This window comes from Urocitellus parryii, chromosome 7, assembly GCF_045843805.1.
Source record: "Urocitellus parryii isolate mUroPar1 chromosome 7, mUroPar1.hap1, whole genome shotgun sequence".
Lineage (NCBI taxonomy): Eukaryota > Metazoa > Chordata > Mammalia > Rodentia > Sciuridae > Urocitellus > Urocitellus parryii.
The window spans coordinates 60,931,516-60,957,475 of NC_135537.1; the positions used below are offsets into that span (position 1 = coordinate 60,931,516).

The 25,960-nt window shown below is 42.7% G+C and overlaps 1 protein-coding gene across 1 annotated transcript; it reads left to right on the forward strand.

Moving 5' to 3' along the window:
• The first annotated feature begins 11,811 nt into the window (after window positions 1–11,811).
• On the forward strand, window positions 11,812–25,565 carry Prdm14 (PR/SET domain 14). The gene is made up of 7 exons (XM_026397264.2): window positions 11,812–12,514; window positions 13,330–13,383; window positions 13,474–13,631; window positions 15,587–15,854; window positions 20,604–20,806; window positions 22,900–23,001; window positions 25,338–25,565. Exons 1-7 carry the CDS (start codon window positions 11,812–11,814, stop codon window positions 25,563–25,565), a joined length of 1,716 nt encoding a protein of 571 aa, XP_026253049.2.
• The last annotated feature ends 395 nt before the right edge of the window (window positions 25,566–25,960 follow it).

The window sequence follows — 25,960 nt, forward strand, 5'->3', positions numbered from 1 at the left end:
AATATTTAGTGGCTCTTGCTCTCTGAAGTCAGCTCAAACCCAGGGAATGAAAGGACTTCTCTAGGGCTTTACAACTCTAGGCACATGACCTCCCAACCAGGGGACAATAAGACCTTAGAGAATGGGAAGCCGATTGGAAAGGGAAATGTCTTTAATACTTCCAAGAAAAACCACACATGATCAGCAAGACCTTGACCTGTCCTAGCAGATGGCACAAGAGAAGCTAAGAGGCTTTCACAAATTCCCAAGAATGATACCCTGAGAAATCTCAGCTGATTCTTAACAGTAGATAGGGGCCAGGTCAGTTTTAACCGAGTTGGTCTTAAACACACACGGCAGGAGAGTTAAAACCAAAGTACAGCCACACACGTGCTGGTGTTCACGGCTAAGAGGGCGCAATTCGTGGCAAAGGGGTTCAAGATCACCTGGAAGTTACAACTAAGCAAATTATATCAGGAAACCCACCTACTCTGGATCAAGTGTTGCCAATTGCTTTGTTAATAATTAGGTCTAGCCCTATTAGACGGGTTCTTCTCATCAGATTCTTTATAGAAGCCCACCCCTCATTCTAAGAGGTATATGAAGAGATCTAAAACACGAACCAATTTAGGCCCACCCCTTTAAGCCAGGAGATGCTATTTGGGTAAAAACAAAAGGAGCTTCTTTGGAGGAGTCTGTTTAGTGTCATTTTATCCACTTCGACTGCAGTAAAGATGGCCTGGGTGGCCCCTTGGATTCTTCAGGGTAAAACCAGCCTCTTCCATTTGGGAGTTCATTCCTGATTCAACTGCTCGGAGCAAGGTGACCATCCAAAATAAACAACCCGGAAAGTCCCCTCAAGGACAACAGCCAGCCCTGCTTTTGTCACTCAGAAAGCTGATGAAACTATGCATGGCCAAGCATGGGGAACTGACTGCTAATTGGGATGAGTGGACTACTCTTATTGTCTGTATTGGTCTATTGACCGTCCTGCTCCCTGCTGGCACTGCTGTTTGGCCCCTGCATCCTTAACATACTGTCCTGATTTGTCTCCCATTCAGAGGCCATGAAATTCCAGATGGTCCTCCAGAGTTAGCAGGGGCTTAACTTGGAGGACACCGGTGATGCCTCTTAAAAAGGTTTAAAAGCTTAATACCCCTTTATACCACAGTTTATCACATCTCTGTATATGAGATATGTTGACAAATTCACATCTTCATACGTGATTTTGTATAATGATGTGTATTAAGAATTGTAATGCAAAAATAATAATAATGATAATAATAATAATGGCTTATTTTTTATTTTTTTTAAGGGGAGAGAGAGAGAATTTTTAATATTTATTTTTCAGTTTTCGGTGGACACAACATCTTCATTTTTTTTTTTAATTATTTTTATGTGGTGCTGAGGATCGAACCCAGTGCCCTGCACATGCCAGGTGAGCACGTTACCGCTTGAGCCACGTCCGTAGCCCAACAGATTCACATCTTCATACATGTATTTTGTATAATGATGTGTATTAAGAATTGTGATGCAATAATAATAATAATAATAATAAAGGTTTAAAAGCATATCAAACACTTTCTTCTCAGCATCAAGCAGATCTCTGTTATGTAAGCTGTCACAGAGGTGGGCATACAATTGTAATATTACCTAAACATATTTTTAGCATCTGTAGGGTTATTTTGATAGTTCCCTTTCCATTGATATTAATTTTTGTGTTCTTGCCTTTTTCTTGATTAGAACTTGTTTATTTTTTTTACCAAATTTTAGCTGTATTATTTCTTCTCTATTTCATATATTTCTGCTCCTACTCTTATTTTTCCCTCCCTATTACATAGTTTGAAAATAATTTGTTATTCTAGCTTCTTTCTGATACAAGCACTTTAAGTTATAAATGTTCATCTGAGTACTGTTTCATCCCAGAGTCCCTGATATTTTAAGTTAAGCTTTTATTATCACTTAGTTCAAAGCACTTTTCATTTACTTTTTTATGCTTTCTTGACCTCTGAGACATTTATAAATGTGTACCATTTAATTTTTAAATAGTTGATAGGTGGGTTTTATAACTCTGAATGTGATTGATTTCCAATGTAATGAATCATGCAGGAAACACAGTATGCAGAGTTCAAATTTTTAAAAAGTAATGAAAATGCTTTTTATATTGATTTTATTCGTTACATACATGATAAACTGATCAAATTGCCTACCTCAAATATGTGCATTTTATTGTATTTTAATTTTACCTAAATAAAGCTATGGGAAAAGTTCTTTTTTTTTTTTTTTTTTAAGGGTATCAAAATAGGGGTGGAATGTAATGGCAAAACCAGACTTGATGGGCTGGGGATATGGCTCAAGCAGTAGCGTGCTCGCCTGGCATGCATGCAGCCCATGTTCGATCCTCAGCACCACATACCAACAAAGATGTTGTGTCTGCCGAAAATTAAAAAATAGATATTAAAAAAGAAAAATTCTCTCTCTCTCTCTCTTTAAAAAAAAAAACAGACTTGATAAAATGAAATTCTAAGAACATTATGATGTGAAACCCATGCCTGGGGAAAGGATTAACTCCCCTCCCCTTTTATCAGCCTTTCTTTAGGAAACCTAACTACACAGGTTCCTACCTTTCAGATTGTAAAATACTATCTCCAGGGGTCTGACTACTCCCTTTCAAAATGTGAACACGCCTGTGCCAGCCTTTCAAGGCTAGAGATTTAACAGATGAAGAGCTACTTCTTTCCATCGGTTTCATAAGCATGCTAATTTATGTTAGAGACCCCAGGAGAGGCCTTCAGTCCTGTAGATTAGGAATTTTTTTTTAAAGACAAAAAAAAAAATCCCCTAATGATAGGACCAGTCCAAGATGATGCCAAATAGCCTATACATGTCGTGAGGAACCGTGGATTAGGGCTCAGAATTTGGAGTTTGTTCTCCTCTTGCCCGCCAGTATAAAATAAAGTTTGGAGTTCTCCTCCTCTCAAAGTGCTGCTTGCTGCTTCTCCACTGGTCTGTTTCCTGCTACAGTCTCACTTTTTTTTTTTTTTTTAGTACCAAGGATTGAACTCAGGGGCACTCAACCACTGAGGCACATCCCCAGCCCTATTTTGTATTTTTTTAAGTTTAGAGACAGGCTCTCACTGAGTTGCTTAGTGCTTCACTTTCCTGAGGCTGGCCTTGAACTCACAATCCTCCTGCCTCAGTCTCCTGAGCCTCTGGGATTGCAGGTTTGCGCCACTGCTCCCCGCTCACGGTCTCACTTTTGCTAGACAGTATCTGGCCGATAATGAGAAGGTTCCAAGAGAGAAGGTAACACCCAACTTCTCATTGTTCCCTTAAAACTTGAAAGAAGGCTGTGGGTCTAGCTCGCTGGTAGAGCACATGCTTAGGCCCTATGTTCAATCCCCTGAGCCCAAACAAACAAACAAATAAAACTCACAAGAAGATGAAGAGGGATCGGTTAGTGGGTACAAAGTCACAGAGAGAATGGAGGACTAAGGCAGCCTGTACTATTACACTAGTACTGTGTTGTATGCAATGGAAATAGCCAGAGGAGAGGATTGGCAGAGTTCTCATCAGAAAGAAATAATAAATGTTTGAGATGATAAATGATAAATGTTAAGCAACTTAGTGAGACCCTGTCTCAAAATAAGACATAAAAAGGGCTGGGGATGTGGTTCAGTGGTTAAGTGCCCCTGGGTTCAATTCCCCGGTACCAAAAAAATAAAGAATTTAAAATAGTAAAAAAAAAAAAAAAAAAAAAAGGACTAGGAATATAGGTCAGTGTAAAGTACTCAAGGGTTCAATCCCAGTACCTAAATAAATAAATAATTAAAAATTTACCTGTGATAAAATGCACAAACCTTGACTATACCATGACTTTTTTTTTTTTTTTTTTGTACCAGGGATTGAACCCAGGAGTGCATAGGGCCTTGATAAATTGCTGAGGCTGGCTGTAAACTTGTGATCCTCCTGCCTCCGCTTCCCAAATTGCTGGGATTACAGGCCTGTGCCACAGTGCCAAGATATGTTTTTTAATTTCTTTTTTGGGTTGGGGGGGATACTGAATATTGAACTCAGGGACACTCAACCACTGAGCCACATCCCCAGTCCTTTTTTTTTTTTAATATTTTATTTTTTAGTTGTAGTTGGACACGATACCTTTATTTCACGTATTTATTTTTTTTATGTGGTGCTGAGGATCGAACCTAGGGTCTCGCGTGTGGGAGGCACTTTACCGCTGAGCCACAACCTCAGCCCCCTAGTCCTTTTTTGTATTTTATTTAGAGACAGGCTCTCACTGAGTTGCTTAGTGCATCACTTTTGCTGAGGCTGGTTTTGAACTCACGATCCTCCTGCCTCAGCCTTCCAAGCCTCTGGGATTACTTGTATGTGCCCCCTGTGCTCAGCTGTTCTGTAGTTTTTCTTTTTAAATTTTTTTTTTATTTTTATTTTTTTGTCCTTTTAGATGGACAGCATGCCTCCATTTTATTTGTTTATTTTTATATGGTGCTGAGAATCAAACCCAGTGCCCCACTCGTGCTAGGCGAGTACTCTACCACTAAGCTACATCCCTAGCCCTCGGCTGTTTTTCCAGCTTAAAAAAGGGTCTTGCTAAATTACTAAAGCTAGGGGCTGGGGATGTGGCTCAAGCGGTAGCGCGCTCGCCTGGCATGCGTGCGGCCTGGGTTTGATTCTCAGCACCACATACAAAGATGTTGTGTCCGCTGAAAAATAAATATTAAAAAAAATCTGCTGCTTTTTAAAAAAAATAATAATAAATAAATAAATAAATTACTAAAGCTAGCCTGGGATTTGTGATTCTCCAGCCTCAGCCTCCCAAGTTACTGGAATTACAGGCGTAGGCCACCATGCCCAGCAGATAAATTTTACCTTTAAAAAAAAAGAAAAACCTGCTAGGTGGGTGTGGTGATACATGCCTCTAATCTTAGCAACTCAGGAGGCTGAGGCAGGAGGATCTCCAAGTTGGAGGCTGGTTTCAGCAATTTAGCAAGGCCCTAAGAAATTTAGTGAGACAGTGTCTCAAAATCTCAAAAAAAAAAAAAAAATGAAAAATGGGGACCAGGGATATAGCTCAGTGGTTACGAGCTCTGTGTTAAAAAGCATGGTACCAAAAAGAAAGAAAGAAGGAAGGAAGGAAGGGAGGGAGGGAGGAAGGGAGGGAGAGAAGGAGGGAGGGAGGGGGGAAGACTTTAAACAGCAGGCAGAGCTCATGCCTGAAACCAAGTATTCAGGAAGTTAAGACAGGAGGATTGCAAGTTTAAGGCCAGCCTGGACCACATAGCTGAGACCCGTCTCAATACAAAAAATATAAAGGGCTGAGAGGTAGCTCAATGGTAGAGCGCCCTTGGGTTCAATCCCAGGTACCACCACTCAAAAGCAGAACAAAAGAAAAATCCTATAAACAAAGGCTGAACTTTAAAGCTATGCATGTTGGAACCATTTAGGGGGAAGTACGCTGATGTCTATAGTGACTTTCCATTAAAGTCATCCCTCAGAATTGCTCTCACAGCTGCCTGCATCCAAAGTCCAAGGACACATAAATCCTTCTTATATAATTGTATAGGATTAGATACAACCTACACACATCTTCCTGTATATATATATATATATATATATATATATATATATATATATATATATATACATATACATATATGTATATATATATAATAAAATAGGTATCTATATAATGTATACTTATACATAATATAAATATAATATATACTTATATACAATATAGAACATAAATATATATTTGCATATGTATATAAAATATGTATATTTAAAAAATGTTAATACTGAGAAGTGAACCCAGAGGTGTTTTACTACTGAGCTATACTCCCAGTCCTTTTCAATTTTTGAGACAGGATAAGTTGCTTAGATCCTAGCTAAATTTCTGAGGCTAGCCTCCAACTTTTGATTCTCCTACCTTAGCCTCCTGAATCCTGGGAATACGTGCATGTGACCCTGTCCCTGACTTACTGTATACTTTAAATCATCTTGAGGTTACTTATAATACCTAATAAAATATAAATCTTGTGTAAATAATTGTAAAATTATATTATTTGGGGAAAAATGACACCAAAAAAGGTCTGTATATATTCAGTACAGATGTAATTTTTCTTCAAATATTTTTTTTTAAGGGGAGTACCTGGGATTGAACTCAGGAGCACTCAACCACTGAACCACATCTCCAGCCCTATGTTGTATTTTATTTAGAGACAGGGTCTCAATGAGTTGTTTAGCGCCTCACTGTTGCTGAGGCTGGCTTTGAATTCATGATCCTCCTGCCTCAGCCTCCTGCTCCTCTGGGATGACTGGTGTGCGCCATATCATGCCCAGTTCAATTATTTTTGGTCTACAGTTGGTTGAATTCAGGATGCAGGACCTACAGTCCTGGAAGGCCAAAGCTTTCAATGAAGACTGCAAGTAAAAATGTAAAGACACTTCCATCTGACCAAGTGTCTGCTGTGGGGGACCTGGCCTCTGCTGATCCTCCCAACCCTCCCAAGCCATCCCCTCTACCTTCAATTCAGTGGGTCAGCCCAGGTACCCCTGGGCCTCAAGGTGTGGCGCCCAGGGTGAGGGGGCCTGGAAACCAGCTGCTCTCATCTTCAGTGAGTTCATGTCTACAGAACTTCCTGATTTGATTGCATAGCTCAAGAAAACCCTCTGGCCTCTCAACTATTCTGCTCTTCTCTTTCTTTGCTGGTAGTTAATTTTTTTTTTTTTTTTTTTTTTGACCGTGGTCAAGTATTCACACATCCTGATCTTCTTTATCAGATTGTTACGGAGGCTGAGGCTTCTTTGTTCACCATTATTCCCTGTACCTGAGTTGGTACTGGGTCCATGAATAGTTAAGCACTGAAAATAATGTTTGCTATGTTGGGCATGGTGCCATGGGTCTATAGTCCCAGATACTCAGGAGGCTGAGGCTGGAAGATTGATTGAGCCCAGGAATTAGAGGCCAGCCTGAACATTGTCTTGAAAAAAGTAAATAGTTAAAAGGCAAATTAGAATAAGATACCACTTTCACTTGAAAGGATTGGCCATATTGAGAGTTTGATGAGGACCTGGAAAAAACAGAACACTTGTACATATTATTGCAGTAGGTAGGTTGAAGCATTTGTTCAAATGTACAGTGTTTGATACACATTGATCAAGCAATTTCATTCGTGTGTATTTCTTCTATAAAGCACAGAAGCACGAATATATACAACAGTGCTCCCAGAAGTTGTTCCAACTATTATAGACACCTTTCAGGAGGAGGTTGACTTTTAAAAAGGAGAGCACACTCATAAAATGAAATTCTATACTATGCAGCCATTATAAGGAATAGTTAATATTGGAAATGATGACTGGTAGATATTAGGTAAGAAAAGTTGTAGAAAAGTGTAAAGCATAATTCCATTATGTATTTTAGAAACCCTACATATGTAAATGCAAACAAAAACTACAGTATTTTTAAAAATGAGAGTAGAAAGTGAATAAAGCAAACTGTTAATTAGGATTACCTCCCAAAGTGGGGATGGCCACATTAGGGGTGGATGAGGGAAAGAGGCATTTCCACTTTTGTTTCAGTTTCTTTAAATTATTGAAACAAGCAGGTCTTACAGTTAAAAAAAATACTTAAAATACCCTAAAGTCTTGTTTGCAGAAAAAAACTCTAAGGTAAGGTATATGTTGCTTCTGCTAAAATAAAGCTACAATTCTTAGCAAAGCACTGTGGCAACACAACCTGTAATCCCACTCTGGAGACTGAAGCAGGAGGGTCTTAAACTTAAGGACAGCCTTAGCAATTCAATGAGACCATGTCTCAAAATTAAAAGGCTAGGGATGTAGCACAGTGGTAGAGTAGCCCTGGGCTGGGTTCAATCCCCACTAAAACACACACACACACACACACACACACACACACACACACCCCACGCTTGCTTTTTCTTTTTAAAGCTAAAACTCTTGAGTGCACCCCCCCCAAAAAAAAAAAAAAAAAAAGCCTTAGGATGAGCTACCATCCACAGATCACCTGTATGTCTTTATCTCAGTCTTTAAATTCTACTCAAGGTCTGAAAGAAGCTACTGTTAATGACAGTAGGCCTGTGTTTATCATCACTAGCAATTAGAGAAATGCAGATGAAAACCACTCTAAGATTTCATCTTACTCCAGTCAGAATGGCAGCTATTATGCATACAAACAACAATAAGTGTTGGCAAGGATGTGGGGGAAAAGGCACACTCATACATTGCTGGTGAGACAGAAAATTGGTGCAGCCAATATGGAAAACAGTATGGACATTACTTGGAAAATTGAGAATGGAACCACCATTTGACCCAGCTGTCCCTCTCCTTGGTCTATTCCCAAAGGATTTAAAAACAGCATACTACAGGGACACAGCCATATCAATTCACAATAGCTAAACTGTGGAACCAACCTAGATGCCCTTCAGTAGATGAATGGATAAAAAAAAAAAAAAGTGGCATATATTCACAATGGAATATTACTCAGCAGTAAAATAGAATAAAATCATGGCATTTACAGGTAAATGGATGGGATTAGAAAAGATAATGCTAAGTGAAGTTAGCCAATTTCAAAAAAACAAATGCCGAATGTTTTCTTTGATATAAGGAGGCTGATTCATAGTGGGATAGGGAGAGGGAGCATGGGAGGAACAGACAACTCTAGATAGGGCAGAGGGGTTGGAGGGGAAGGGAGGGGGCATGGGGTAATTAATGATGGTGGAATGTGATGATCATTACTATCCAAAATACATGTATAGGGGCTGGGGTTGTAGCTCAGTGGTAGAGCACTCTAATCTAGCCCCTGCGAGGCCCTGGGTTTGATCTTCAGCACCACATAAAAGTAAGTAAAATAAAGAAAGGTATTGTGTCCAAATATACCTAAAAAATAAATATTTTAAAAAAGAAGAAGAAAATACATGTATAAAGACACAAATCGGTGTGAATATACTATGTATACAACCAGAGATATGAAAAATTGTGTTTATATATGTAATAAGAATTGTAATACATTCTGTTGCAATATATAAATAAAAATAATAATAATTTTAAAAAAAAGAAAGTGGGTCTGAAGTTCAGGGGTGGGCATGCTCCCAGAAAGGAAGGAACTAAGAACTTATTCTGCTTTTGCAAGTAAGCGATCCTCCCACAGAGGTGCTGGGAGCTCTGAACAAGTTTCCATGGGTCCTCCTCTCTTCTTCCGTTTATTAGCCAAGATCTAAATCTCAAAACAGGGAGACCAAGAAGCCCTGGGGTCCATGTTATTCCTATGTCGGCTTGGAAAATATCAAGCCACTTCTCATTTAGGATCATCCTTATGAGTAGGAAAGGGGTGTGAACGCGGGCGGCGCGGGGCCCTCGCCACCGTGTCTGGAGCGTGCGGACGAAGGGATCCGGTTTGGCCCGCAGCTGGCGGCCCCCGCGCGGGAGGAGACGCAGCGGTCCCTGTCCTCGAGGCCTCAGAGGTCCAGCCTTCACGTTCCCCACCGCGGGGCCAAGGGGGAGGCTGCAAGGTCCTGTTCCCCGGACCTAGAAGGGGACTCCGCCAGCTTGCAGAGGAGGGTCAGGGCTGGAACCCAGGGTCACGCTCGGCCTTCGCCCTCCCCCGCCAGCTTCGGGAACTTTCTGGCATCACTTAGCCGACTGGATGCTTGGTCCTTGGCCGACCCCATATTTAGCAACCAAACCACAGCCGGGCCCAGGGTGAGGGTCTTCCCGCCCAGAGGCAAGTCGCTAGTTCCTTTTAGCGAAGGGGAAACGGCGGACGACTGGGGTGGCTAGGAACCGGCCAAGGTCACCCACCTTTACCAGGGTTTCCCCACCCTAGATGTTTCCATCTGTGAATGTGAATAGAATTAAGCTCTCCCTTTTCTTCTTCAAAGGCCGGCATGCGGAATAAAAATGTGGTCGTTGAGCACCGGTACGGGTTTGGACTTTGGTTTTCAGAGCCCAGTGCTTCCAAGGTCGCAAGTATTAGTCAGAAAGGTCATAGGAGACGATACGGGGTGGGGGATGGGGGTGGCCCTTGGTGGTTGAAAGTCACTTAAGGAGTAAAAGCCCCAAACGACCATCTCCTTACTAGGCGTCGGTGACCAAGGTCCACCTGATCACCTGGCAGGTTTGACGCCACCCTGGATCAGGTTCATCTCTTAGGAACTCGAAACCGAGAGACAGGAGCGCAAATCTAGGATGGGGTCCCCGCTTTGGGGACGCCTGTTCAGGGCGGGTGAGAGCGCAGAGGTGATTCCTAGCGACCCTTGCCCAGCTTTGGGCTCACAGAAGCCTGGAGCCGCAATAGTGCCAGCCTCAGAAAGCGGGTAGCAAGCGCTCTCCACTAGAATCCAGGGAGGGTTTGGAGGACTGATGAGTTAAGTGGACGACCTCTGGGGACCCTGGGGCGATTCGAGTTCCGGCCAATGACTGCGGTGGGCGGGGAGAAGGTGGACCTGGGAACCTGCGTGGGCCCGATCCCTTCCCTCGCCCTCTAGGTGCCGGCGGCCCCTCCCGCCCACCCTTCTGTTTTAAACCCTCTCGTCCCTAGAGGCTTGCCGGAAGTCTCCTAGTCCCTAGCGCACGCCCAACTCCTGGGTCCTGGGCAGTTGGATTCCCAGAGGTAGGTGACCCTGGGTAGGGGACCCAGTGTTCCAGGCTGCTAGCTAGTGCAGTTGGTTTGGATGGTCTTTTTTGTTCTCGCAGGGGCTTTTTCTCCTAATGTCTTTCGACCCCCAAGTTCCAGATCCTTGGGGTCGGATGTGGCAGGGAGGAGGCTGGGGAGGAGACCGGGAGATGCGTGTGTCGGCTGACCTCTTCTCCTGACCCGGTGTTCTTTAATTTCTGAGTCACGACCCTGGTTGGCTTCTTTATTGGGCTCATTGATCTTGTCCTGAAGACCCGCCAGTCCCGAAGGGGCTTCAGATTCCTCAGCCTTGGTGAACTTGCTGCCCTTCCATTAAAACACAGTTCTTTTCCCGGCGGGGACCCCGGAGGCAGCGCGGGGACGGGCTTCTTTGCCCTCTGGCTGGGCCTGGACCTCGCTGGCTCCCGAGAGGCGACCTGGTTCCCCTTAAACCCTAGGTTGGGATGACTGGAGTTTCCGAGGGAACTGGGAGATGTGGAGGGATTCACTCCGCCGGCATGAAAAACAAGAGGCCTGGCTGCGAACCCCCCGGGAAGCCGAAGCTGGTGCTCAGCTCCCCTGCATGCAGCCCGGACACCCAGTGCTTCGGGTTATACCGCGGGGCTTGCAGCCCGGCACATATTCCTTGGACTTTCTTGGAACTCTTGTCTACACGGTTCGACCCCGGACCCTTGGCTCTTCTTTCCCTGCTAGGGACCCGAGCGTGCCTGGAGAGACCGCCTGTTCTGAAGCCCTAGCACGGTTTTGCGCTAGGCTCCCGGTACCCGCTCCGCTGGTGGAAAGGTCCGGGGGCTCAGACTGGTCCTCTTAAGAGTTTTGTTGAACAGGGAAGAAGGAGGGAACAGAAATTTAAACACGTTTGCCGGAAACGGGTTGCGGGGGTCGAATGCAGAGAGGGGTGTTGGCATCCAACAGGGCTTGGTCCAGGTGCGTTTGGAGAGGAAACGCCAAGACGATAGTATCCAAAAACCTGGAGTCGGGCGGGATCCCGGCCAATTTTCGTTTGGTGATTTTTGTGTTTGTTTTTATTTGATAGGTCTGGCGGGATCGAATTGGGAAGTTTATCCTGTTAACTTCGATCTGGGGTAGACTTGGGTGGAAGAAGCGCCGCCAGGGACGCGTTTGCTTTCCCGCGGACTCGCACAGCGTTGCCCGCAATGGCTCTGTGGGCGCCAGGTGAAGCCGAGCTCCAAGACAAGGTGTGCTACCCACTCGAGAGGTTCCAGAGCACCCCCCAACAACTGGCTGCTTACTACCCGCCTTTTTCTGCCTATGGGCACTACAGGAGTGCCTTGTCCAGCACCGAGGAGGATTTCCAGCCGCTAGGGCGTCTGGAGGCAGCGGTGTCTGCGTCCCAGGGGCTGACTCCTTTCCCCTTCCCGATGGCATCTCCCTTGTTGACCTCGGATCTGGCTCTACAGAGGGAGCCACTCTATGATCTGGCTTGGTACAGCAAGATGTCACTGTGGTACCCAATTCCTCACCTCCCCAGGGAGGTGCCACACTTTCCGAGTAGCCAAGAGTACTCCAGTGCCAGCAACGAAGATTTGGTCCCCGTTGGTGGCCGCAGCGACAGTGACCAGGGTTGTGGAACTGATACTTCAATTCCGCCGCTTCCTAAGGAGGCCTCCTTGTTATCGCAGGGGCAGAAGACCTCCCAGTTAGCATCTCGGTCCCCCAGCAAGAGATTTGAGGATGGTCCCAAACAGCTAGACCCAGAAGGGAAATCACCTCCTCCCTGTTTCCACTTCACGAAGGAGGACCTGCACTTCGTTCTTTATGGGGTTACTCCCAGCCTGGAACAGCCAGCCCGCTTCCACTATGCGATTTCCGGCTTACTCATCCCCACAGACAGTTCTGGTAAAGGGAATTCACATCATCAGGAGTTGGACTGTATGGGAACAGGATGGGAGCCAATAGGTTGAGAGTCAGCGGAGTGGGGGGTGTGAGGCTCTACTTAACTGCATAATCCCTAAGGTTGGTTTTAGTAAAAGCTGAGGACCAGGAAAGAAATGGTTCATCCAGAAGCCTTGGGGGAGTGCAAGTTTCTGTACTGCAGTCTCAAGTTCTGCATACTTGGTGCCAGTCTAGCGATCTACCTTGACCTTAATTAAGAATTATCTCCGGGCTGGGGTTGCGCTCAGTGGTAGAGCACTTACCTAGCTTGTGTGAGGCTGGGTTCCATCCTCAGCACTGCATATAAATAAATGAATGAAATAAAGGTTCATCAGCATCAAAAAAGAAGAAGAAGAAGGAGGAGGAGGAGGAGGAGGAGGAGGAGGAAGGGGAGAGAGAGAGAGAAAGAGAGAGAGAGAGAGAGAGAGAGAGAGAGAGAGAAAATTGTCTCCAACGCTGGGGATATAGGTCAGTTGGTAGAGCGCCTGCCTTGCATGCACAAGGTCCTGGGTTCAATTCCCAGCACCACAAAAAAAGAATTCTCTCTGACTCTCAAGTTTGCAAAATGGAATTAATTACTTCCATGGAGGATTGCTTTGGGTCTCAGATGAGAGATTATGTATGAAAAGCTCATGGTAAAGAAGCAGGAAAAAATAATAAGGAATAGATAAACATCAAACTCAGTGATGATTTCCTCTAAGAAGTAAGAAGGGAAATTATAAAAGCATTTTCAATATATTTTTAATTGAAAAAATTTTTTAACCCTCCCTTTTTCCTAGGGTCTGATCATATTCCTCAAGTTCCAGATAAAGACTCACTTCAGCTTCCAGAAGGTGGGAAGCAGTCCTTGCTTGGATTTCTTTCTCGCAACTAATATGGATCACTTTCCTTATTCATTTTTTCCTGCCTTGGGTTTCTCCTAGGTCTCTGCATCATGCAGATGATGTTTGGTGAAATTCCACATTTTGGTGTGTTCTGCAGTAGCTTTATTGCCAAAGGAATCAGGTTTGGGCCCTTTGAAGGTAAAGTGGTCAATGCCAGTGAACTCAAGACCCACGGAGACAATTCTCGGATGTGGGAGGTAAATATCTTCTGGTGTGTCTGCTTCAAGTGGGGAGAGAGAGAGGAGAAACCTTGTCCTTTGCCTCTGCAAGAGTCATAGAGAAGGGACAGCAGCTGCTCACTTCATCAGAGGCATCTCTGCATGAATTGCTTGGTGTCCCAGATCATTTTAATCTGTGAAGATTAGCCATTGAATATACATGTAAATTTTTATTTAAAGAATTAATATGTTCTGTTATATTTGTAGAAAGACTCAATGCTTTAAATGTTGTAGGGTGCTTAAATTATGCTGAAGGCAATAAAAATGGATTTTAGACATTGATATTGTTTACCTATAAAATTAGCAGAGGGTTTATGAATTGATACTCTTCAAGCTAGTGACAGTATAGGGGGCATGCTGGTGACACTGCACTTTATTAATATGCAGGAGAAAACCATTTATAAGAACTACTAGGTATCTTAAAATGTTAAACACTTTCATGGGGCTGGGGGTGGGGCTCGGGCTTGCCTGGCACATGTGAGGCACTGGGTTTCGATCCTCATCACCACATAAAATAAGTAAATTAGTAAAACAAAGGTATTGTGTCCATGTTCCACTAAAAAAAAAAAAAAAAAGTGAACTTGCTGTGCTAGCAGTGGAAAAAGAATTAAATTACGGCTCCATCCATATTGTTGAAAACTAGATAGAAATTAATCTGTTTTTAAGTGGTGGGGTTAAATGTTTACCTTCCCTTTTCATGAAATTAACATACGCTTACAAAATTTGGGAATCAACAAAGCCATAGGACTGGGTGTGGTGGCATATGCATAGGATCCCAGTGACTCTCGGAGGCTGAGGCAGGACAATCAAAAGTTCAAGACCAGCCTTGACAACTTATTTTGAGATTGTATCTCAAAAAATAAAAAGGGCTGGGGGCTAGGGTGGTGGCTCAGTGGTAGAGTACTTGCTTAGCATGTGTGAGGCACTTGGTTTGATTCCCAGCACCACATGTAAATAAATAAAATAAAGGTCCATTAACAGCTAAAAAATATTTTTAAAATGAATAAATAAAAAGGGCTGGGGATGTAGCTCAGTGGTAAAGTGCCTTGGGTTCAATCGTCAGTACCCAAAACAAAAACAAAAGTGATAGGATTAGGAGTTAGATTAGTCAGTAGTAGAGTACTTGCCTAGCACAGATAAGAGTGTTGGGGATTCAATTGGGTTGGATCCCAAATACTGGGGGGAAAAAAGAGAAAGAAAAAGAAGGAAGAATGAAAGTATGGATCTTTTAAAATTATGTCCCCTATGGAAATGTCCTTAAGCTAATAAATTTACTTAGGCTTACACAGATTTATATATTTCTTTTAATGATACAGAAATCTGAAGTAGCTAGGCATGGTGGTTCACACCTGTAATCCCAGTTTATTGGGAGGCCAAGGTAGGAGAATCACAGGTTTGAGGCCAACCTGGGCAACTGAGTGAGAATTTATCTCAAAATAAAAAGGGATGTGAATGTAGCTCAGTAATAGAGTGCTTGCTATCACGTGTAAGGTCCTGGATATTGTCCCTAGAACCACAAAAACAAAACCCAACCCTGATTTACAGAAGTATATTTGGTAGACTCGAGTGTAAGATTTGGATTATTGTTAAATCTACTGAGATCGGTTCTTGTTATGATACTCAGGCTGGCCTTGAACTCTTGAACTCCAGTGATCCTTCTGCCTTAGCCTCCCGGATAGCTGGGACTACAAGCTCATATTGCTATGCCCAGCCTTTGATGTTTTTTTGTTTGCTTAGAAAACTATATACATGTAATAAACACAGTTCTTTGTAGCACTGGAGATTGAACATAGGGCCTCATACACATGAGGAAGTGTTCTACCACTGAGCTATGCCCCTAGGCCTGATTATTAATTTTTACTACATTTATTTTATAGATTATGCAAAAAAAGAAAAAAAGTACAAATCCAAACTTCATGTCTTATTTCATTTAGGTCTTTGAAGGTGGTAATTTGAGCCACTTTATAGATGGAAAAGGTACAGGGAATTGGATGACCTATGTCAACTGTGCCCGATTTCCGAAGGAGCAGAACCTGGTTGTCATACAGTGTCAAGGGCAGATATTTTATGAGAGCTGCAAGGAGATCTACCAGAACCAAGAGCTCCTTGTGTGGTATGGAGACTGCTATGAGAAATTTCTGGATATTCCTGTGAGCCTTCAGGTCACTGAGCAGGGCAAGTCGCAATCTAATCCTTCTGAAGGTGAGCACCCATCTGGACCTTCTGGTGGAAGAACTGGGCTCTTTTCCTAAACCTTCTTTGCAGAGCTTCTCCATCCCAGGTGCGATGCATGAGGCTAAATTGCAGGTGTCTCTAAGGGGGTCATCGCTCAGCTGAAAGAAATTGTTTCTTTTCCAAGCTACTTCCACTCCCAGGGCATCTTTTTTCCCCCACCCTTTCTCCCCTTCCTGAGAATAAAAAAAAAAAAAAAAAAAGTGAAGTAAATGGATGCCACTTTTGCCTTAGGTGAGTCGGGTTTAATCTCTGCCCTGATAACAATGCTGATAAAGAAAAAGTGCTTAGAGCAGTGTTTTTTAAATGGTGGGTTGCAGTACCTTAGCGGGGTAGGAAATCAATTTAGTGATCAAGACCAGCATTAAAGGAAAAAAAAAAAAAAGAATAGGAGCAAATTAGAAGAGAAAATATTGATGGGAATCACTTGAGAAATAAGTGTTGTGTTGTGAAGTTTTTGTTTCAAAGGGATACATCCATGTTGTTGTCAAGTATGAAATGTATTTATTGTGTGTCGCAGGCAAGTTGGAGAAACATTGAGCTAGGCTTTAGTTTTCAAACTTGAACCACCTGGGGATCTTGTAAATTTGTCAGTTCTCATTCAGGGTTGGAGCCCACTACACATATGTGTTTATGTATGTGTGTGTGTGTTTTGTAGTGCTGGGGATTGGGAACCCAGGGCCTGGCACATGGCTGGTAAGCACTCTACCCTGTATCCCTATCCCAAAACTCTGTATTTCTATGGGGATGCTGCTGCTGCTGCTGATGGTCCTTGAATCCCATTAGACTAGCAAGAAGTTGGGGACCACCAACACTGTGAGTGAGCCTCTGAAATCCGTTTCCCACCCTCATCCTAGGCTGGGGATCAGAACCCAGATTCTTACAGGAACCAAGTGCTCTACTATTGGCCTACATCCTAGGTGTGGAATTTGCATTTTTAATTGATTTTGTGTTTTTCCTTACACATACAAATGTTTGGGAACTACTAATCTACTATGTGGCACAAGACTAATTAGATTATTATGTGTAATCATACAGTATCATAATATAATAATATAATGTCATTATGGTATAATAAATGTACTAAATCACAGACTAAAGAACATGTGATTTGCTGGATGCCTTGGCACTGGCCTATAATCCCAGATACTCGGGAGGCTGAGGCAGAAGGATTGAAAGTTAGCAAGACCCTGTGTCAAAATAAAAAAATATAAATTTTTAAAATAGGTTGGGGATGTAATGTAGCTCAGAGGTTGAATGCTTGCATACCATGTGTGAGGCCCTGGGTTCAATCCCTAGTGCCATGGAGGAAAAAGAAGAAAAGAGAAGAATGCTAATCAACTTACAAAATATAATCATCATCCTTTTGAGAAATTATTTTTTTTAAACTGAACTATTAGCTGGGAATGGTGGTACACACCTGTAATCACAGCAGCTTTGGGGGCTAAGGCTGGCAAGTTCAAAGCCAGCCTCCGCAACTTAGAGAGAACCTAAGCAACTTAGCAAGATCCTGTCTCAAAATAAAAAGGGCTGGGGATGTAGCTCAGTGATAGTGTGCCCCTGGGTTCAATCCCTGGTAACCCTCCCCCCCCCAAAAAAAAAAAAAACGAATAAATTGTCAAAAGGAAAAAAAGCTTTGTCCTTGAGGATTTTAACTATAGCATCATCCATATTAATGAGAAATGAAGACAGCCTAATTGCTGAACAGTAGAATTGTCATTAGGTAAACCATAATATATTGTTACCATAGCAGTATGCAGTTGTGGAGGTCACAATTATAACAAGCAATAGGGTAAAGACTTATGGTGGAGGAAAAAAATAACATACAGTGGGTGACCCGTGTTCCAGTTCTGAACCAAACTGGATGTTTACAGCATTATTAGATGACCTGTAATTGAACATTGTTTGGAAGGGAACTTTTTAAACAACTTAATTTGTTGGGAAGACTTGTAGATGAATTCATTGTAGATGTTTTCCATTAATATGATTTTGAACCCAGGTCCTCTCCCATGCCAGGCAAGTGATCTACCTGTGAGCTACCACCCCAGCCCAATATTAATTTATTTTGACATAAGAAAGAAAGATTAGAGGTGCACACCTGTAATCCCAATGACTCAACTGGGGAGGCTGAGGCAGGAGGATCCCAAGTTTGAGGCCAGCCTTGCAATTTAGTGGAACCCTGTCTGAAAATAAAAGAAAATGAGCTGGGATGTAGCTCAGTGGTCAAGTGCCCCCCTGAGTTCAATCCCTAGCACAAAAAAACCCCCAAAGATTCCTCTGTGGTACTCTGTCAAAAGAAGTGTGTGTGTGTGTGTGTGTGTCTGTCTGTCTGTCTGTCTGTCTGTCTGTCTCAAAGGCTTTTTGGTGAGGACTTGTCTTGAGTGGGGAGGGAAGGGTCAGGACCCTATGTGGGTAAGTTATTTGAGTGTGTGTGTGTGTGTGTGTGTGTGTGTGTGTGTGTGTGTGTTGGTGGAGGTGTGGGGCATGAAAAAAAACTTTTTTGTTATGGTGAGAACACGTAACATGAAATCTACCATCTTGAAGACAACTCTTAATCATTACTAAACAATATAAACTGTTTGGGCAGAAAGTATCAATATCAGTGTTGGGAAACCCCTTGGCTTAAATGGAATGGTTGATTGCATTAGGAGGAAGAAAAAGGAAAGAAACACAATAAAATCAGGTTAAGGTACAGTTCCAAAGAACTGATCAGGAAATGGAGTTAACTGAAGCTCAGTGAGGATCACTGTTTTATTTCTTCCTAGCTAGTTATTCTTATGCAAAATCAGTATTAGACCCTTTTTTTTTTTTTTTTTAATTTTGGTGTTCTTTGTAAAATGTTTTGATTTGTAGAATCACTGACCAGACCTAGTTTGAAGAACCTCTCATTTACTCCAGGAAAGGCAGGTATTTCTGAGCAGTGAAAATTCTAGCCCAGAGTTGAGATATCCCCTTCAGCAGGGGGATTCTGAGAATACTAAGCTCCTCCGTGAAAGTGACAGGCAGGATGAAGGTTCTTCCTGGGTTGGCTGTGGCCTTCCTGGTTATTTACTTAATGAATGGTTTATTTCCTTAGTCACCTGGTGTTGACCATGCCTGGGACGTAGTTGCCAAATAACAAAGCCCCTGGTGGACAGCTTCCCTGCTGTCCTGATGTTAAATGATTTCTATCTGCAGATTCTTGCATAGTCTCACTGTAGGCTCTTCTCCCTCCTTGGGAGCAGACAATGAGGTCTCCATGGTGCATTTCATAGTCAAAGCCACTTTATCCTCCAGATTTCAGAGTGTCCTCAGCAGGGGGTATTTTTGTAGGTGGCCCCTGTTCTGTCCCCTGCCCCCAACACATAGAACCTCAGGACCTCAGACTTCCTTTGCTCTAACCTCTCTCCTCCCCACCCTGCCTCTCCTCCACTAACAAAAACAGATTTACCTTTCTCAGATTTGCCTGCCACATGGTAACTTGGTATCACATGGTTAGAATCCAATCACACATCACAGTCATTCTGTATTCAGGAAGGTAAGATGTTTTCACCCTACTCTGTGTGAATATTCTAGATCTGGAGTTTCCCTGAAAAGTTCAGGCAAATGAGTTATAAAATAAAGAGGGAAGAGCCTGGGAAAGCCAGCAGTGGGTAATGGCTGTTCAGAATGCCTTAGGCACTACACATGCCTCCAGATATTACCTTGTGACAAGGCCAGGAAAGAAGGAGCAGCAGAATTGAATGAACCACTCTTAAATTAGGCTGGAGGGAGGATTTCTTCAACTAAAATGTTTCAGGGAAGCAAAGAGAAAGAGATCTGCAGATGAAGACATTTAAGAAACATATAACCATGCTGTCGTATAGACTGTGTAGACTTTGAATCCTAAGTTAGTCAAACTGTAAATAACATATGTGTATTTCTAAGGAATAAGTTGATTTTTTTTTCTTTTAGGTATGACAATGGCATTATGGTTTTTTGTTTTGTTTTGTTTTTTTGATACTGGGGATTGAATCCAGAGACACTTAACCACTGAGCCACATCCCCAGCCCTTTTTATTTTGAGACAAAGTCTCGCTAAGTTAGTTAGGGCCTCGCTAAATTGCTGAGGCTAGCCTTAAACTTGTGATCCTCCTACCTCAACCTCCTGAGTCACTAGAATTACAGGCATACACCACCACAACTATGATTGAACTTCTTAAAAGTCTTTACCTTCTAAAAATAACAGTTTGAGTTATTTATGAACCAAATGATGTATTAGAACTCTAATCATTATGGAGAGAAATGACACAAACAAAACTAAAATTAGCTATAAGTTAGTCATTGTCAAATTGGTGTCAGGCACATGAGAGTTTATTATACTTTTTTTGGGGGGGGTACCAGGGATTGAACTCAGGGATTCTTGATCACTGAGCCATATCCTCAGCCCTTTTTATTTTTTATTTAGAGACAAGGTCTCACTAAGTTGCTCAGGGCCTTGATAAGTTACTGAGGCTGGATTTGAACTGATGATCCTCCTACCTCAGCCTCCTGAGCCAGTGGGATTATCGTATGCACCACTGTGCTTGGTAAGAGAGTTTATTACATTATTATTTTGACTTTGTGGGGAGACTCCAGATCTTGAATATTCACACATAGAGTAAGGGTGAAAACATCTGATTACAGTTTTAAAATCCTTTGGAGGAATAGGAAGGGCTAAGTGGCCAACAAACCCACTGGCACTTATCCTTGTGTTTGACAGAATCTGAAGAAGGTTACAGATGCGAAAGATGTGGGAAAGTGTTTACCTACAAATACTACAGAGATAAGCACCTCAAGTATACCCCCTGTGTGGACAAGGGTGATAGGAAATTTCCCTGTTCCTTCTGCAATCGATCTTTTGAGAAGCGGGACCGCCTGCGAATCCACATCCTTCACGTTCATGAGAAGCACCGGCCTCACAAGGTGAGTGGGGTGGGGAAGGGTGAATGAGCTGCGGGCCCTGTCATTGCACTCTGCTTTCACATCCCTACACTCCTGGGCAGCAGTGGAGGGCCTCCTGGGGGCTGATTGGAAGGGCACTGCCTGGCAGGGAGTTCTCTAAAGGAGGTAGACAGATATACACCTTAGGTTGGGTGCCAAATTGCTTCCCAGAGAAGGTATCCATTTATGGTCCACCCACCTGGGCTTATGTAGTAAGCAGCGACTGCTCTCCTGCCAATAAAACTATCCTTTTTTGATAGATGGGAAAGGGCTTCAGTTTGCATCCTCATTATTAATAATAAAGTTTAGATTTTTAAAATATATTATTTCTATTTGCCTGTGATTTGTCAGGTTTTTTTTTTTGGGGGGGGGGGGGCTTTGGTAATTAGGATTGTACCAGGGGTGCTTTACCACTAAGCTGTATCTCCAGCCCTTACACAGCCCCACTAAGTTAACCAGATGGCCTTGAATTTGAGATCTTCCTGTTATCCCTGGGATTTTGGGTTGCACCATAGTCCCCACCAAATAATTGCTTATAAGAATACCTGGTGAGGGGCTGGGATTGTGGCTCAGCGGTAGAGCGCTCGCCTAGCACACGTGAGGCCCTGGGTTTGATCCTCAGCACCATGTAAAAATAAATAAAATAAAGATATTTTTTAAAAATTGTTAAAAAAAAAAAAAAAAAAAAAGAATACATGGTGAAATTAGCCAAGCTGGGGCTGAGGAGTAGCTCAGGGGAATGCTTAACCATTAAGCCATATCCCCACCCCTTTTTAATATTTTATTTAGAAACAGGGTCTCAGGGAGTTGCTTAGGGCCTCACTAAGTTGCTGAGGCTAGTTTTGAACTTGCAATCCTCTGCCTCAGCCCCCTGAACAACTAGGATTACAGGTGTGTGCTGCCATTCCCCGTTTACATGTTGAGATTTTTTTCTGTGTCTAAGGATATTTTATTTTCATATTAAATTAAAATTTTGGCTAGATAGAGAATTTTGTTTTTATTCATTGATCTGTTAAATTGATACATAAAAGTTGTCCATTTGTATGGGAGAATTATGTGATTTGTGTGTGTGTGTTGACATTGTGTAATGTTAAAATCAGAGTAAGCATATCTACTCAAACATTTGTTGTTTTTGTCTTTCCGTTTTTCATATTTCTTTGTGGTGCTGGGGATGGAACCCAGGCCCTTGTACAGTACATCCCCAACCCCCTGGCAACCTTTTGGTGGCTGTGCCTTTAGTAATTTTTTCACAGTGTGTAACTGAAGTGTGTATGTCTTTTGACCCCCCCAAACTAGCCTTTTTTGTAGGTATTACATGCCTGAGATCACCTGTCTCCCTGCATTGCCATTACAGTTTATATATTCCCCGACACCCCTACCAGATTTTTAGCCTGTTACTTCTAGCAGAGTGTTAGGCACCTAATAAGTACTGCATAAATACTAGAATTAATCACACAGTGCCTGTGTGTTCACTCATGAGGAAGGCAGATAGGTATTTTGCTCATGAGGAAGAACAGGAAACAAAGATTCAAAGTTTACTGACTTGGTCACACAGCTACTTCTTTTTTTGGTACTGGGGATTTAACCAAGGGGCAGTTTACTACAGAGCTGCATCCCCAGCCCTTTTTCTTTATTTTTTTTTAGTTTGAGACAGTCTCACTGAAGTTGCTTAGGATCTCACTAAATTGCTGAGGCTGGCCTGATACTTGCAGTCCTCCTGTCTCAGCCTCCTGCATTGCTAGGATTATAGGCATGCATCATCATACCTGATTCATGTGAAGCTTCTGACACCCAAAGGTGCTGGATGAAATACCTAAAGTCATAGCATTAGTGTTAATAGAACTGGGCAGAATCTAGACCAAAGCCCACACTGCCTGACTCTTCAGCTTACCCCAGATGTCTTTCTACCTCTTAAATGAACCCTCAGCTTGGGGAGTACAATCGATCCACTGCTTATAGACACACACACACACACAATAAACATAAGAGTTCTTTCAGCCCCTGGTGGACAAAATGTCAGGATAGACTTGTTAGAGGAAGACAGGGCTTCAACTCTGTTTTTCTTTCTCACCTAGTGTTCTACATGTGGGAAATGTTTCTCTCAGTCCTCCAGCTTGAACAAGCACATGCGAGTTCACTCTGGAGACAGACCGTACCAGTGTGTGTATTGTACAAAGGTAAGTGGAACCTCCTTCTGAGTGGTATATCTAGCATCCTGCATGGTAATCCATGGGTAAGAACGGGAGTGTAGAGCCTAGTTTATAATGTGTTTTTGGTAAATATTAGTCCAATTAACCAGCCCAATCCCCATTTGCATCCCACAAATATGTTCCAGATGGTCTAAAGAGGCTGAAGATGGTCAGACATGACCTCCTATAACTAAGCTGGCATTTGGAGCATGTGTAATAAACTATACCCTAAATTATAACTATAGAGATCTGATGATCACAGACACATAGAGTTTAAGAGCATGGCTGCATGCAGTGGTGCACGCCTGTGATCCCAGTGGCTCGGGAGGCCAAGGCAGGAGGATCACAAGTTCAAAGCCAGCCTCAGCAAAAGCGAGGTGCCAAACAACTCAGTGAGACCCTGTCTCTAAATAAAATACAAAATAGGGCTGGGGATGTGGCTCAGTGGTCAGTGCCCCTGAGTTCAATCCCCAGTACCAAAAAAAAGAATTTAAGAGCATGGTCTTGGCCAAGGTTCAAAGAGCATAGCATGATGGACTTGGACTTGGTTGTAACCTTGTGAAAATTCATTAACTTCTCTGTTGTTTAGTTTCTTCATTGGTAAAATGCGAGAAAATAGTCTTCACAGAGTTTTTAGGTTAAATGTGTAAAACTCACTTAATAATGCTTGACATATGGTAACCACTATTGAAATGTTTTCTACTATTATTACTACTTAAATGTATGAAGACTTAATTTGGGGAATGCTGTTGATGTAGCTTTCCAGAGAGACATGGTGGGTGACTTCTAATCTATGTTACACAGAATATAGAGTTAGAAAAACAGGGAGGGGGAGAAAAAGAAGATAAAAATGGAGAGGGATTAGAAGTGAGAGGTTGCTGGAATAGAGATAATTTGTTCATGCTTTAGGAAAAATATAACAAAATAACCTCCTTCTGTTTTGATAATAAGCATCTATACTGTCCAATGGGTACCCATCGCCCTATGTGGCTATTTGAATTCATAAAAACGAAATAAATTGAAAATTCTGTTCTTAGGTTGCACTTGGCACATTTTAAACTCAGTGGCCATACATGGCTAGCACAGCCACATTGGATAGCACTGGTAGAGTACGCTTCTATCAGGGTGATGAAACAGATGGGTGCATCACACTTGTGCTGAATACTGCTCAGCAATAAAAGAGGAAGGAACTGTTGATAAGCACAGCAACCTCAGTAAACCTCAGCAAATCCTAGAAGGTCACCGATGATACGATTCCATGGATAGAACATTCTTGAAATGACAAAGTTATAGAAATAGAGAGTAGATGAGTGGTTGACATGGTTTAAAAAGAAAGTGGGAATGGAAGGGAATTTGGTGTGCTCACAAAAGAACACTATGGTGGGGGGAGGGTATCCTGGGGAAGAAAATGTTTTGACTCTGTCAATGTCAACATCCTGATTGTGATGTTATAATCTAGTTTTGGTGTAAGACATAACCATTGAGGAAAACTGGGTAAAGGGTCTATGTTTTTATTTACTATTGACCATAAATCTATAGTTAACTCAAAGTTTAAATTAAAAAAGGAAAACTAATAAGGCACTGACTTATGCAAAGACATTAGCCCATACTAACCTGTCCTTTGGTAATGCAGTTTGTCTTGAAGGATGTCTTATTTAAATGCTGGCTCCTGGGTCTTGTGTCATGTTTTTTTTTTTTTTTTTTTTTTTTTTTTGGGTGTCACGCTCTCTAGGGTAGAATTGATAATGTTTTATTGGGTTTTGGGAGGGGTTTTTTTTGGTAATTTTGCTTTTGAGTTTTGGGGTTTTTTTTTTTTTGTTTTTTTTTTTAATCTTTTTGTGGTGCTTGAGTTTGAACCCAGGCCTTTGTGCATATGAGGAATCACTCAACTACTGACCTACACCCCAGCCTGCAATCTGCATTTTTAACTGGAGTTCCCAGTGATCATAGCCAGGGCTACTCAAAACTAGCCAGAATGACAAAGCAGTCTAGTTCTTTTTGATAAGGCTTCTGCTGCCACCTTGAATCTAAGATATTTGTTCATTGGAGAGGTAATGGAATGACATCCATATTAGCAACAAGGAGCTGGGTACTATCGTGCCTACCTGTAATCAAGTTCGGAATCAGCCTGGACAATTTTGCAGATCTTGTCTCAAAATGGAATTTAAGAAGGACTAGGGGGGTTGTAGCTCAGCGGGGGAGCACTGGTTTACCAGGGGTGGGGGTTGGGGGGTTCCTGGGGGTAGATTTATTGATGCCTTTCTTAACAAGTTGACCAGCCCACAGAAATTGGCTTTTTTCCTTCTGCTTTCTGTTCTCTGCAGAAGTTCACTGCCTCCAGCATACTCCGCACACACATTAGGCAGCATTCTGGGGAGAAGCCCTTCAAGTGCAAGTACTGTGGGAAATCCTTCGCTTCCCATGCTGCCCATGACAGCCACGTCCGGCGCTCTCACAAGGAAGATGACGGTGGCTCCTGCCTCATTTGTGGGAGAACCTTCCCAGATTCCGATGCTCTTTATTGCCACATGCAGTTTCATGGAAACCTCTAGCCATCCAAGTGGAGCAGTGTGAGAACCAAGGACTTGGATGCCCTCCTTCTGGTTCTTGTTAGGGGTGAGTCGTAGGAACAGCTGGTCATCCTATTGAACTGGCCTCTCTGCTGAACTTACCAGAATATTGACGGTGGCTTTTGCCGAAAGGTCTTTCACAATTGTTCATGAGACTAGAATGCTGATCGGCTTACCTACAAATAGTGGGAGCTGCAGGGTGACAGTGCCTGAGAGCCTGAAGATCCAACAGAAGCTCCCAGAGTGTCTCTTCAAGTCCCCGCAGCTCAAGGATGACAGACGGATTCCTAGGTTTCGTAATGGAAGAAAAGGAGATCTTCTCTCTGCTATTTGCTGTGGGTTCTTGATTGTACCATCTGTGGCTGTCAACTGTTGAA

What these genes read in the sequence shown, in the direction of transcription:
- Prdm14 (XM_026397264.2), top strand. Translation starts at nt 11,812, where the DNA reads ATGGCTCTGTGGGCGCCAGGTGAAGCCGAGCTCCAAGACAAGGTGTGC. An exon ending in CATCCCCACAGACAGTTCTG is followed by an intron (nt 12,515 to 13,329) that starts GTAAAGGGAATT and finishes CCTTTTTCCTAG; the next exon opens with GGTCTGATCATATTCCTCAA. An exon ending in AGTGTGTGTATTGTACAAAG is followed by an intron (nt 23,002 to 25,337) that starts GTAAGTGGAACC and finishes TGTTCTCTGCAG; the next exon opens with AAGTTCACTGCCTCCAGCAT.